Source organism: Sylvia atricapilla, chromosome 6 (genome assembly GCF_009819655.1).
Source record: "Sylvia atricapilla isolate bSylAtr1 chromosome 6, bSylAtr1.pri, whole genome shotgun sequence".
NCBI lineage: Eukaryota > Metazoa > Chordata > Aves > Passeriformes > Sylviidae > Sylvia > Sylvia atricapilla.
Window position 1 is genome coordinate 38,698,173 of NC_089145.1, and position 12,660 is coordinate 38,710,832.

General features: G+C 48.4%; 1 protein-coding gene across 4 annotated transcripts; it reads left to right on the top strand.

The window, feature by feature from the left end:
* Nucleotides 1-240: 240 nt before the first annotated feature.
* Nucleotides 241-9,809, top strand: DACT1 (dishevelled binding antagonist of beta catenin 1). 4 transcript variants are annotated; one of them, XM_066321594.1, is made up of 4 exons: nucleotides 241-630; nucleotides 2,860-2,992; nucleotides 4,578-4,733; nucleotides 7,046-9,809. In XM_066321594.1, the coding sequence occupies exons 1-4, from the start codon at nucleotides 274-276 to the stop codon at nucleotides 8,899-8,901; spliced, it is 2,502 nt and encodes an 833-aa protein (XP_066177691.1). In that variant the 5' UTR covers nucleotides 241-273; the 3' UTR covers nucleotides 8,902-9,809. The 4 variants fall into 4 exon arrangements, with proteins under 4 accessions (XP_066177691.1, XP_066177693.1, XP_066177692.1 ...); XM_066321596.1 differs by having other exon boundaries at nucleotides 7,160-9,809; XM_066321595.1 differs by having other exon boundaries at nucleotides 4,578-4,640.
* The last annotated feature ends 2,851 nt before the right edge of the window (nucleotides 9,810-12,660 follow it).

A 12,660-nucleotide genomic window follows, 5' to 3' on the forward strand; every position in this document is an offset into this window, starting at 1 on the left:
GAAGAAGATGAGGAGCAGGGCGACCACGGGCGTGGAGCCGCGGCCGGGCGGGGAGAAGGCGGGCGGGAAGGAGGGATGAAGTAGGGATGAAGGAGGGATGGAGGAGGGATGGAGGCGGGCGGTGGGCGGGCGCGGGGCGGCGGCAGCCGGGGAGGCAGCCGGGCGCCCCGCGGACCATTCGCGACCGGCGGCGGCAGCGGCGGCAGCGGCGCGGGGCTCGGCGCGGCGCCCCCGCGGGCAGGGCTGGCAGCGGCGGCCGCCCGCTCCCCGGCGATGAAGGCGAGCCCCGTGGCCAGCGCCGCGGCGGCGGCGGGGCCGGGGCAGGCGGCAGGGGGACCCGCGGGGGCGCCGCGGGAGCCCGATGCGCGCTGGCGGGAGAAGGGCGAAGCGGAGGCGGAGCGGCAGCGCACCCGGGAGCGACTGGAGGCCACGCTGGCCGGGCTGGGCGAGCTGGAGTACCTGCGGCAGCGGCAGGAGCTGCTGGTGAAGAGCCTCCTGCTGCGGCGGCCGGCGGGAGCGGGGCCCGGGGCGCAGGGCGGCCGCGGGGAGCCGCCGGGAGAGGGGCCGCCGCCGCGCAGCCTGGAGGAGAAGTTCCTGGAGGAGAACATCCTCCTCCTGCGGAGGCAGCTGGTGAGCGGGGGCGGGGGGCGCCGCGGGATGCGAGTGGCGAACGCCGCGGGATGCGGGCGGAGAGCGCCGCGGGATGCGCGCCCGGCTCCGTGCCCCGGTGTCGGGGTGACCCGCGGGTCCTGCCCTCGGAGAGGCGAGAGAGGAGCCGGGAACCCCCGCGGGCAGCACTCTCGCCCCGCTGTCACCCGGCACGGCGCGCAGCTGAGGCGGCGGGCCGGTGACAGCTCGGAGGTGGACGGGTCGTGCCGGTGCTGCTGGTGCTGGTGGCCGTAGAGTTCCCTTCGGGTCCCGGAGCCGGGCCAGCGGTCCCACTTCCATTCATGGCAAAAGAGGCGCCGCCGTTGCCATGAATGGAAGTTGGGAGCCGGCTCCCGGCTCCCAGCCCCGAGAAGAGGCAGCGGGCGCTTGGGCACCGGCGGGATCGGGCCCCTGGAGAAGGGATGCTTTTGTTGGAGGACGCGCTTTGGAGCTAGTGTGGGAAGAGATGGAGGGCGGCATGAAGCGGCAGATCATTTTTCAATGAAAATAGCGTACAGCTGTGCCTGGCGCTCTTTGTGCGCGGCTCAGCATTTGCTTTCACCCAGGGAGAAGTTGGATTGCGTGATTTATTTCCCTGATCTTTTCTTTTCCCCACCCCCCGTTTTTTCCTCTTTTTTTTTTTTTTTTTTTTTTTTTTTTTTTTTTTTTTTCCCCTCTCTTTACCCTTTTGATTTAGTTAGGTTAGGGTTATTTCCCTTTTAAAAAGATTTTTTTTCCCTGCTGAGAAGGGGCCGGCTGCCGGCCGAGAGCCGGAGTGAAGGACCACGGAATCATTACTAAAAAAAAAAAAAAAAAAAAAAAAAAAAAGTAGCACTTTTATTTGTGCACTTGACATTGCAGATTGGAACCAGATGCACTGCTGACTGGGGGAGGGGGCGTTGGTGGCAGTAGGTGGCGCAGCGAAGTCATCCCTTGAACCCATCACCTCCACCAGCCTGGCTGCCAGCCAGCCCCGGTTCCCGCAGGAATGGGTGAGAAGGCTTGGGATCATGCCTTTGGTTCTCCAAAGGATGGCCTTAAACGCCAGCACATGTTCAACCGGTGCTTGCCAGTGCTTTTAGCATTTGCTCTCCCTTTGCCCAAAGCCAGGCTGGACAGGGCTCTGAGCAACCTGGTCTAGTGGAAGGTGTCCCTACCCATGGCAAGGAGGTTGGAATGAGATGATCTTTAGGGTTCCTTCCAGCCCAAACCATTCTATGAATCTATGATTCTATGACTGGTCCGCACCATGGAAAAGATTATTCTGGATTTAATGGGTTTAGAACTAGTCCAGCTATGAGCATCAAAACTCATTGCAATGAATGTATCAGAGCACCCCTGGGTGCCAGTCAGATGATGCACTTGAAGAAACAAAAGCAGGTGAACCTTCTTTCTGCCTCCTCCACTTGCCCAAAGCCAGAGCAATTAAAGGGTATGAAGCTGAACAGATGATGGATAAGCAACATTATAATACACAGGGGGAAACTGATTGTGTTGACCATGGGTTAATGAGTGCCTTGCAAAATAATTTCTTGTTGCTTATTTTATGCCATCAAATTACCTTCATAAATAGCCTTAAAATTCATCTCACAGCAATTTCATACAATTATAATGGGAGAAGAGGAAGAATTACTCTTCCTTCCTGATGCACTGCAAAACTAATAAAAGGGCTGTGATCCCTGCCCTGGGAATCTTGCTCTCTGGATAGTGGACTATAAGCTCATAATGTGCAGCAGAACAAGGCGGTTCCTACACCACAGGCACTTGTTGGCAGAGATGTTTGGTGCCATTGTGTGAGCAGATGTGATCTTTGAGTAACACCAGTGTGGTGGGGAACGTGCCCTGCTAGGCTGGCACGGCCGTCCTTGCCCATTCCATGTGCACAGGTCTGGTTTGGCCGTGTCACACAATCCAGCTTTGTTCTCACAGCTGTGGTCAGCACAGCCCGTTGGTCTTCCTGAGCTGTGGAACATGCTCCTGATGCAGAACTGGCTGGAACAGGCTGGGAATGAAGTGCCTGAATAATTTTTCACTTGAGTATTTATCCAGAGCATCCATCTAAAATGTCAGGGCTTTGTTCGTTTTTTTAATATAAAAGAATATTGACAAGGTGTTTCACAAGGCTTAGATGGAGAAGTCTTCTGGTCATTGGGACCCCTTCACATCTGTCCCGCTCAAGGAGCTCATGTTCTTTGTCCTCTTCTTTTGCAGAACTGCTTGAGGAGGAGGGATGCAGGGTTATTAAATCAGCTGCAAGAGCTGGATAAGCAAATAAGTGATCTCCGCCTGGACGTGGAAAAAACGACAGATGAACACCTGGAGACAGACAGTCGTCCAAGTTCAGGTAAGGGCAAAATGCAGCTTCCCTTGGGACCTGGAATTAAACTGGCTGTAGATTTTAGTGCTGGAGTTTTCAGTTGTACAGCAGTAAATGTCTACATCTCGTTCACACTCTGAAATTAATTCCCACTAACAGAATTCACTGACCACTGGAAAGACTGCTGTTTGCTTCTTTCATTTCAGAGGGGCGTTTCAAGCTTAATTAGATTTTTAGTGTTTGGGGCATTTGTTTTTTCAAGGCCAGCCTCCCATTAGTTCAAAACGTTCTAATTATCCTGTATATTAGGGGGGAGGCTGAAGGAAAAATAGTGAAAAGAAGCACCACCATGATGAGGAACTTAACAGAAGTGGTCATATGGCCAGAAAGGAACATCCCCCATATATTGAATTTCACCTCATTCTAACTCTCTTGAAGCCAGTAAGTGGTATTTAACTATGGGGAACCTTTCCTAGAGGCCTCTAGACTTGTTCTGAACACACTAAAGAGTGGAGAATCCTCCAACTTGCAATTGTTAAAGCCATTGCTAATTTCTGGTCTGAATCTGGATTGTTTCAGCACTGATATTTTTATATCCTTTTCTCTCCTAAAGAAAGGTCTTTTCTAATACCCAGCTCTTCCTCCTCTTGGAGGTGCTATACATTATAATTCCTGGCTTTTATTTGATGAGCTAAACAGGTCAAGTTCTTGAAGTAATTCATTTTAAGGCATTTTTCCAAGCTCTTAAATAGCTCGGTGGCCTCTTTCCAATTTTTTAGCTTTTTTTAAAGCATGCTGGATTCAAGGACTGGGTTCACTGTTCCAATGTTTCTTACCAGGGCCATGTAGACTGCTGAAGTCATTTCCCTGCTGCTCTTCATTAGCCTCTTTGTACATCCAACAATCTCATTAGCTATTTTTTTGCCATATCATTAAGCTTGATTGAGCTGCTTTTCCATGCTGACTAAGCCCTTTCCAGGATTATTGTTTTCCAGGATGCATCCCCATTCTGTAGGCATGCTCTGCATTCCTTATTCCTAAATGAACAATTTAATTTTTGGTTGTGGTGTGTCATTTTTCCTTGAGTAGTCCCAGTTTACCAGGAAATTAAATTGGATGTGTCTGCGCATTATTTGTCATTTTCCTTTTTTCCTTCATCCACAAATATTAAGTTTATCTCCAGAACTTTGAGGAAAGTAATGGATAGCATTGGGCCCAACACTTTTATAGTTAAGTAATGGTTGGAGAGTCTGTCTTGGAAGTATAACACTCTATTAAAGGAGAGGGCTGCCAAACACACCCTGGATCCTTTTTGCTATAATCTGAAAATCCCTGTAAGGGTTAGAACCCCAATCCTTGTAAAGTTAAAAAAAAATCCATACGCTAAGATATGTTCTGCTGTTTTAAGTGCTTTCCTTTTAAACAAAGTAAATTCATGGCAATAAGGATATTTCTAAATTGTTGGCTGTTTTGGGGGTGACTGAATGAAATCCCATAACTACTTGGGTTAGAGTAAGCCAACTCAAACACCATCTTGACTGCCTTTCTAGGGACACAAATAGTAACTTTGTGTAGACATAACTAATATAAATCCAAACTCTTATTTTTATAGGGTTTTATGAGCTGAGTGATGGAGCTTCTGGATCGCTTTCCAATTCATCTAACTCTGTCTTCAGTGAGTGTTTATCCAGTTGCCATTCTAGCACTTGCTTTTGCAGCCCTTTGGAGGCAACACTGAATATCTCAGATGGACGCCCTAAATCTGCAGGTATAGTAAAAGCAGGTCGAATACATCATACTCCAGGAGGTGGCTTTGGCTTTGGAAATACTGCCTCAGGAGTACCTAGGTTGGATTAACCCTTCTTCCTTTCATGTGCCATGTTATGCTCTGAAAAGATCCCAGTGCCTCTCACGTACATGGGTCATGAGGCAGGAATGTTTGCCCACCACTGGTCCAGCTTTGCACATGAATATCTCACTCTGCAACTATGAAAATGGCATGTGAAGATCTGACAGCTGCACTACCCAGCAGAGGGCAGTGGTACCTGTACACAGAAACACATCAGTCAGCTGATTTCTCTTTCTTTAGAAAAGCATTTTTAGTGAATAGCAATAATTAACAATAGCTCTTAGCCATGTCAGCATTAAAGTCACAGAGTAAGGAGCTGGCTACAGATGTTAGGGGGTCAGGGCACGTGTGTTTAGCAATCATTTTGTCAATTCTGATGGTCCTCAGCCCCTGGGTGACCATGGTGAGGTGTGTCCTGCATCTATATACTACAGACAAATAGACATCGTGAACAGGCCAGGTACATTTTGTCTCTTTGGCAGAGAGCTGCGAACTTTCTTTGGACACCAGTCTGAAGATGCAAGCCTTGATTTGTGGGATGGTTCCATAGGAAGGCCTCCTCTGTTCTCCAGAAAGGACTCTTCAATAGGACTGTTGTCATCAAGTGTTGTTGACTGCAGATATTTTCAAAAGCTTTAGCTCATTCTGGGTTGGGGAGGATGATTCCAGCCACAGCATTTCCAATTTGCATTCTGCTCTTTAGGGTTAACTTATAGTGATTTGTTGTAAATTAAGGACAGAATAATTCCTGTTTTTCTGTTTCTGAACTGGGAAAATACAGCCTGGGATACATTCATTCTGAGATGCTGACAAGTCCTCTAAGTTTTCCTGTGAGCAGCTCGAGGTAATTTAATGCTTCCTGTTGTAAGGTATATGTGATCTTCATGGGCCATACATTAAAAAAAAAAAACAAAACCATAACCAACCACACAAGGAATTCCAGCTGATCGCATTGCTGGTTTTTTTCTGTATACACCACAAAAACCTCATTATTCATGCAGTCTCACTTTCAGGGATGAAATTTCATGAACTGACAAAAATGAACATTTCAAAAATGTCTTTTTGTCAACGTTCCTTGAAGCCAACGTAAAATTTAGGAAATGTAGGAAAACTGAGAGATGATCTGAAGGAAGCTTATGCTCTTAACCTCCCTGTTCTTCCTCTCCTGCTCACAGGGGAATATCATCTCTATGAGCAAGTTTCATCAGTGCCCATGAGACCTCTTTGAAATAAGCCTTAGATAAGTGATGAGCACTGAGCATTCCAATTGGAGTACCCTGGCTGAAGTTTCCAGCCCAAGGGCAGAAAACAGGACTGGCAGAGGATCATTTAGATTGTACCCCTACCCAAGAAGAGAAGGGCAACTTAAGCTTAAAAAAATAATAATAATCTTAGGTGCTTGGGTGGAAGCCCTGCTCTAAAGGTCACTTACCTCTTTTAGTAAGCTCCTTAGCCATTAAATCTGACTCATGCATCTTGAAAGGCACTGGATTTCTCTGGCAGAACTCTCATTGCAGAGCCAAGGCTAGGATGTCAGCTGGATTGACCTGCACTCCTTGTACTTGTGTGAAAACATGAGCTTGTTTCCCATTCATTAACCTCTTATCACTCAAAAGGAGCATCTATTATTACTGTGAGCATTGCTATAAATATTATGATAATAATAGTAGCAACAATAATAAAAACAGCAATAAAGCTAGGTCTGGATTTTTTTCCTGGCCTGAGACATGCTTGAAAGAATCCGGAAGTGAAACTTGTCAATAAGCTACAAGAATTAATTGTTCTCTTGTCTGTATTTTTTTATGTTTCTCTTTGGATTTAAAATTCATATGTGCTGAGGCCTGCAGAGAGTGTCACAGGTGACTGTGTAACATATAAGAGACCCTTGCAGACTTCTGGGTGGCTTGAAAGGAAGATAGGAAGATCTTAACAACCTGGGCACAGGTTTGAAACCAATGTACATGCTCTCATTAGGGCTGTGTTTTTTATTGTTTTATTCATGTGGTCATAGTGTGATAAATCCCACATAGATGCAGTGACAGGGAGACCCACAGAAGGACAGTGCTGCTTTTTATATTGCTTGAACAGCACCGCTGGTCTCAGAATTGCTGCCACTGTAGTTAAAGCTTTGCATTGTGCACATAGATGGACCGGTGTCCTTGGCAGCACATTAAAAACATAGCACAGCTGTCCCTGGCAGGCTCTCTAAACTCTTCTAAAATGCCTTTCAGATCTCATAGGCTGGATGGACTATAATAAGGAAGGCCAGCATGAGGACCAGACCGCAGGCTCTGTCTGTCGCTCTTTATCCACACCGCACTCAAATTCCCTCGATGTCGTTGCAGATGTACATCCCAAGTACCAGTGCGATCTGGTGTCTAAAAACGGGAACGACATCTACCGCTACCCCAGCCCGCTCCATGCCGTGGCTGTGCAGAGCCCCATGTTCCTTCTCCCCGTGACTGAGAACCCCCAGCGAGAAGAGGAGAGGCTCGCTTGCGACATGAGCGACGTTTGCACCCCATCCGAAATGGACTCGGGACAATCCGCCAACGCCTTCCCCCCGCCGAGCTCCTGGCCGGCTCCGTGCCCTTCCGCCAGCAAGAGGATAGACAGCTACATCTTAAGCCTGGTTCAGAAAAAGACTCACGCAGTAAGGACTAACAAACCCCGGACAAGTCTCAATGCTGATGCCACCAAAGGGATCTTGAGGCACGGCAGCATGTGCGTCCGGCCGCCGGCAGCGATGGTGGCCCACGGCAACGTGGTGAACCTGAAGAGCTCCAAGCCGGTGTGTTTGCCTCCCGGTGGGGCCCCTGCTCCAGACCACACGGCTCCCTCCCCGTTAAAGCAGAGGCCGAGGGAGCCGGCTGGAGAGCAGCTGGAGAGTAGGAAGGCCCCTTTGCCAGCAGCTTTCCCACCTGGCACAACAGAACCCCAGAGCAAGCACCTGCCACGGGGCGTCAAACCGGCACCGCTGGAGCTGGGCCGCAACGCCACGGGCACGGCCGGAGATGTCCCCAAGGAGAACGGCCAGCTCTTTGCTGCGTCTCCCAAAGAGACCTCGGGCAAGCCGGTGGTGCTGCAGCCAGAGAACAGGGTCAGCCAGCCTCCCAAAAAGATCCTGTTGAAGAGCAGCTTGCAGGCGGCTCGCTCCTCATCGCCGGCTGTCGAGGAGAGGCCCGCGCTGGATTTCAAAAGCGAGGGCTCTTCTTCTCAGAGTTTGGATGATGGGCTGCTGGTGAACGCCCAGTACATCCCGGCGCAGCAGCAAAGCATGAAGCTTCACAAAGGCACCCGGAACGTCAAGATCTTGAAAAGCTCTGCATTGAAACACAGGTCCCACCTTGCCAATGGGGTGGAGAACAGCTCGCAGGCCTTGCGGGAGAAAGCCAAACTGGTGGGCAAGAAGTGCCGCTTTCCTGAGGAATTGGATACAAATAAGAAACTGAAAAAGCCCTCGTCACGGGGGAAGAGAGGCAGCGGCTTGCCGGTGGAGCCGAGCCTCCCGGGCCGGCAGGCCGGCCTGCACAGATCCGCCCTCCGCTCCCACGGGCACGGCCGGGAGGTCGTGGTGGCCAAGCCCAAACACAAGCGTGCCGACTACCGCCGCTGGAAGTCCTCGGCCGAGATCTCCTATGAGGAGGCCCTGAGGAGGGCGAGGAGGAACCGGCGGGAGGGCGTGGGGGTCTACTCACAGGTGCCCCTGCCCTACGTCAGCCCCTACGCCTACGTGGCCAGCGACTCGGAGTACTCGGCCGAGTGCGAGTCCTTGTTCCACTCCACCGTGGTGGACACGAGCGAGGACGAGCAGAGCAACTACACCACGAACTGCTTTGGAGACAGTGAGTCGAGTCTGAGCGAGGTGGAGTTTGTGGGGGAGAGCACGACCACCAGCGACTCTGATGAGAGCGGGGGCTTGATTTGGTCCCAGTTTGTGCAGACGCTCCCCATCCAAACAGTCACGGCGCCAGAGCTGCATGAAAATGCGGCCAAGGCCTTTGTCAAAATCAAAGCCTCCCATAACCTCAAGAAGAAGATCCTCCGCTTTCGGTCAGGCTCCCTGAAGCTCATGACGACCGTCTAGTGAGGTGACTTGGTGGAATGTATCTGCTTCTGCTTTCGGAAGCAAGGTGCTTTTTTTTGTACATATTTCCACAGATTTTTTTTGTTTGTTTGTTTGTTTTTAATACAAATATTTAAAACTTAAGGTAAATTATGTCACTTGTCTTCAGAACTTTGGTGGATACTAGTGCCTTTTATGTGGAAATAAAAGACCGCTACACTTGTTCAGAAAAACTCAACAACACAACACTGCCATTTCAGTGGTAAACAGCCTCCAGTGCATGGTGTCAGAAGGCTTTGAGAAAAGGCTAAAAGGTTTCTGGGAATGGATCTTCCTTGCCTAGTTTTTCCAGTTCTGGGTCTTATACACGATATCGACAGCTTAAGGTCATAAGTTTTTAGGGAATAAAGGGGAGGGAGTGACGGTGGTTCTTCATGGTTTTGCTTGTCCCTTTCTGCTGCTGCTGTTGCCACATCTAAACTTTTTCCTTCTGGTACTCTGGTCTGGTTTTTTTTCCTTTTCTTGTTGATTCTCTTCTTGAAACTCACTCCTGTCCTCCCCCAGCTTTCCCCCACCAGGAAAGGGCTCCTCCTGTTCAATCTGTCTCCAAGGTTAAGTCGCCTTCCCTGGAGCGCACTCTGCTCTGACCTCCTGGGAGTCCCACTGCAGACAGTGGTGGTGTCCAGAATAAACTGCAGCTGGAGCAGCTGACCAAGGCTTAGTAACTTCATTATATTGTGTAAAACTGCTTTTGAAAAAAAAAACCCATATGCATGTCACGTGCATGAGTATCAGTAGTTTTAATATTCCTGTTGATGTCCAATTTACTGTACATCATCAATGGCTGTTTTTATATATATATATCATTGTGTAAATTAATATAACACATCATATGCTGTAATAAACAGTCTGTTTTAATACTTTTTAAAGTTTGTTACGTTGGTGCAGACCCAGTCAGTGCTTTTATATTGATGTTGTCACCACTTAGATGTCTCCTGATGTGACCTGTTAATGTTCCTTGCATTTAGCCATGCAGGAAACTGGGCAAGTTTAAAATTCTGCTGTGGATGTAACTTGTGTTTTGAGGGAATTGGCTTGTCACAGCTCCTTTTGTTCTTCTCATAGCTTGCATTTTTCCAAGGGCAAGGTGGGATTTAGGAGCTCAGAGGTTGTTGCTGAAGGGCAGCTCACATTTCAGAGCAGATGGAAGTATAATATTAATCCTGCTCCTCTGTCTGGGTGCTTGCAGACTTTGGTTGGTACAACATGTGGGCAGATGGTTGGTTTCTGTAATTGAATCGATCTGTGGGACACAACAGGTGTCCCCATGGAATGTCCAGTAAGTGAATCCCGAAGACCTGAGTGCTCTGGGAGCTGGGCTGGGTGGAGGAGAGCATAGGCTGCCTGTCCATGGTGCCCTCTGTAGCTTTGGCTCTGTTACAGCCCTAGCAGGGTCATGGACGGTGACAGTTGGGTCACCCACCGGTCTCTGTCTCAGGTTCTTCCCATGGGGCTAGAAGGGAGTCTCTGCAAAGGAGAAAGCAGCCCTCCATAGGCAGCACTGCTTCCATTCACAGCTAAAGCTTTGGAACTGCCTGGTGGGAAGGTTGGAGGTTTTGGGCAGGTTTCTGCAGGTTCATCTTCTGCTTTGGCATCCACAAAGCAGTGGACAAACAACTGGAGTGGGTGCTGTGGCTGGTGTGGATTTCAGGGATATGTGTGCAGCCTCTCCATTCCATAGCAAGGTCTGAGCAGAACTTTCCTTTGTGGTTCCGCTGTGTCCTTCCTGCTGTCACTCACCTGAAAGGCAGAGCAGTTTTTTTCCCCAGGTTTCCTTGCCTTGCAAATGTAGGAAGGAAAGATCCACTCAGAATTAAACATCTCAGGGAGCAGCTTCTGAGACAGTGGGAACACTTTTCCTAAGAGGCACATTTTAGTTTTTAATCTGCAATGTAGTAAATCCCTATTTATAATGTCTCATATTATTTTCCTATTTGTGTAGTGTTGTTGTTTTAAGGAGTGGAAAATCAGTTTCTGTAAGGATTTTGCAGTACATCACCAGGCTGTGGATTTAGTGAAAGTCCTTGCACTTCCACCTCCCATGAAACAACAAAAGCTGTAACTCCTCTTATCTGCTCATAACTCTCCTATTACTTTATACCTGGCAAGGCAGCCTGTACATGTGTATATATATGTATGTCTGTATATATGTAAAAAAAAAAAAAATTATATATTGGTTTAGAATAATTCATCCAGAAATTGCTTGACAAAGGCTCCCACTACAGAGAGGAAAGAGAAGTGATGCTGTTGTTAAATATGGCATTACTAAGGCTAAGCAACAGCTTAAAGCCATCCCATTAATAAACTGATGGGTGTTATATCAAGCAAAGGGAATGTCTTGTGGAAGCTGGTAGTTTCTTTCCTAGAATATCTCTTAATCATGCACATAATCTCTTTGAGTGAGAAAAACACGTGCAAATCCCTGTAAATCTCCTCAAAGGTGTAGCAGAGCAGCAGAGAGGATCCTCAGCCCTGCACTCTCTCTGGCTGTGAAGGAGCTGCTGGTGGAAAGACAAACCAATGCCCAGTGGCATTGGGATGATGAGTTTTTAATTGCAGTGCTATAGCAGTTTGCCTTGTACCAGGTGAGGGAGGCTGGTTTTCAAAAACCAGCTGCTGAATGGTTTCTTTTCAGATAATTGAGTAAAAAAAAGAAAATAGAATAACCACCTAAATATCAGTAAGACTGTATCAGCTGTAGCCACTGTATTCTGCAGTTCTCTTGTTGAATAGCTGAATACCAGACTTGAAAATGGGCTGATGGTATCTCCTTGTTAATTGTATCCAAGTCTTCAGTTTGGGGAAGGAATTTTCCTTTTTTTACATGATTTAGGTAAGCATCCAGAATCCTTTAAACAGGCCTAGTTTTTTTCTATCGACACCTAACCCCCTCCTTTTTTTTTTTTTTTTTTTTTTTTTTTCCCTTTTATTAATAACAGATCTTTACAGTGCTGGAAAAGTACTTGATATGGTCCCAATACACAACACACATTCTCATCTCTGTTTCTGATTTAGGAAACACATTTGAGTTAGTAAGTTTTTGCAACATTAGGTTGAAAAACATCTGCTGATCTTGGAGACCAGTTGAATATCTGGCACTTCTTTAAGCTACCTGGCTTTCCAGCTTCCCAGCTTGCCAGTGGATTTTTCATGATGTTCACTTTTTAATTATCCCCAGCTTTTATGGTTGCCTTTGGAAGTCTGGAGCGGGAACATTCCATTGCACTGAGAGCTGTTTCAAGGTCGGGGTAGGTGGTAGAGGGGAGTTTTGGGATTAGGTATCCCTTTGCTCATTATGTGCAGGAGAGTACAGGAGCATAAAGGAACATGAGCTTTGAGCTGGATTCCTTGTGGTTCAGGCAGTGCAGTGTTTCTGCACCCCTCTGGAATACCATTGCTCCCGCTGAGGGAATCAGCACCACGCACTCTGAGGGGATGAATGTGTCACTGGGCTGTCTGCCTTCCAGCAGGCTTTCTGGGTCTGTCCTCTGCTCCCTCACCCCAGCCACCAGCTGTGGGTCAGCAAATGAAGAATCAGGCTGTGTCTGGTTGTGTGCGGGGTCAGGGAGAGGCTCTGGCGTGGTGCCCAGACGTCCCAAATGCGTGGGGCCCCTGCCGTGGACCTCCTGCTTTGCCGTGAGAAATCCTGTGGAGCAAGGGCTCAGACAGCTGGGTCAGAGGGACAGGAGGAGTGGAGAGCCCCATAAATAGAGTGCACAG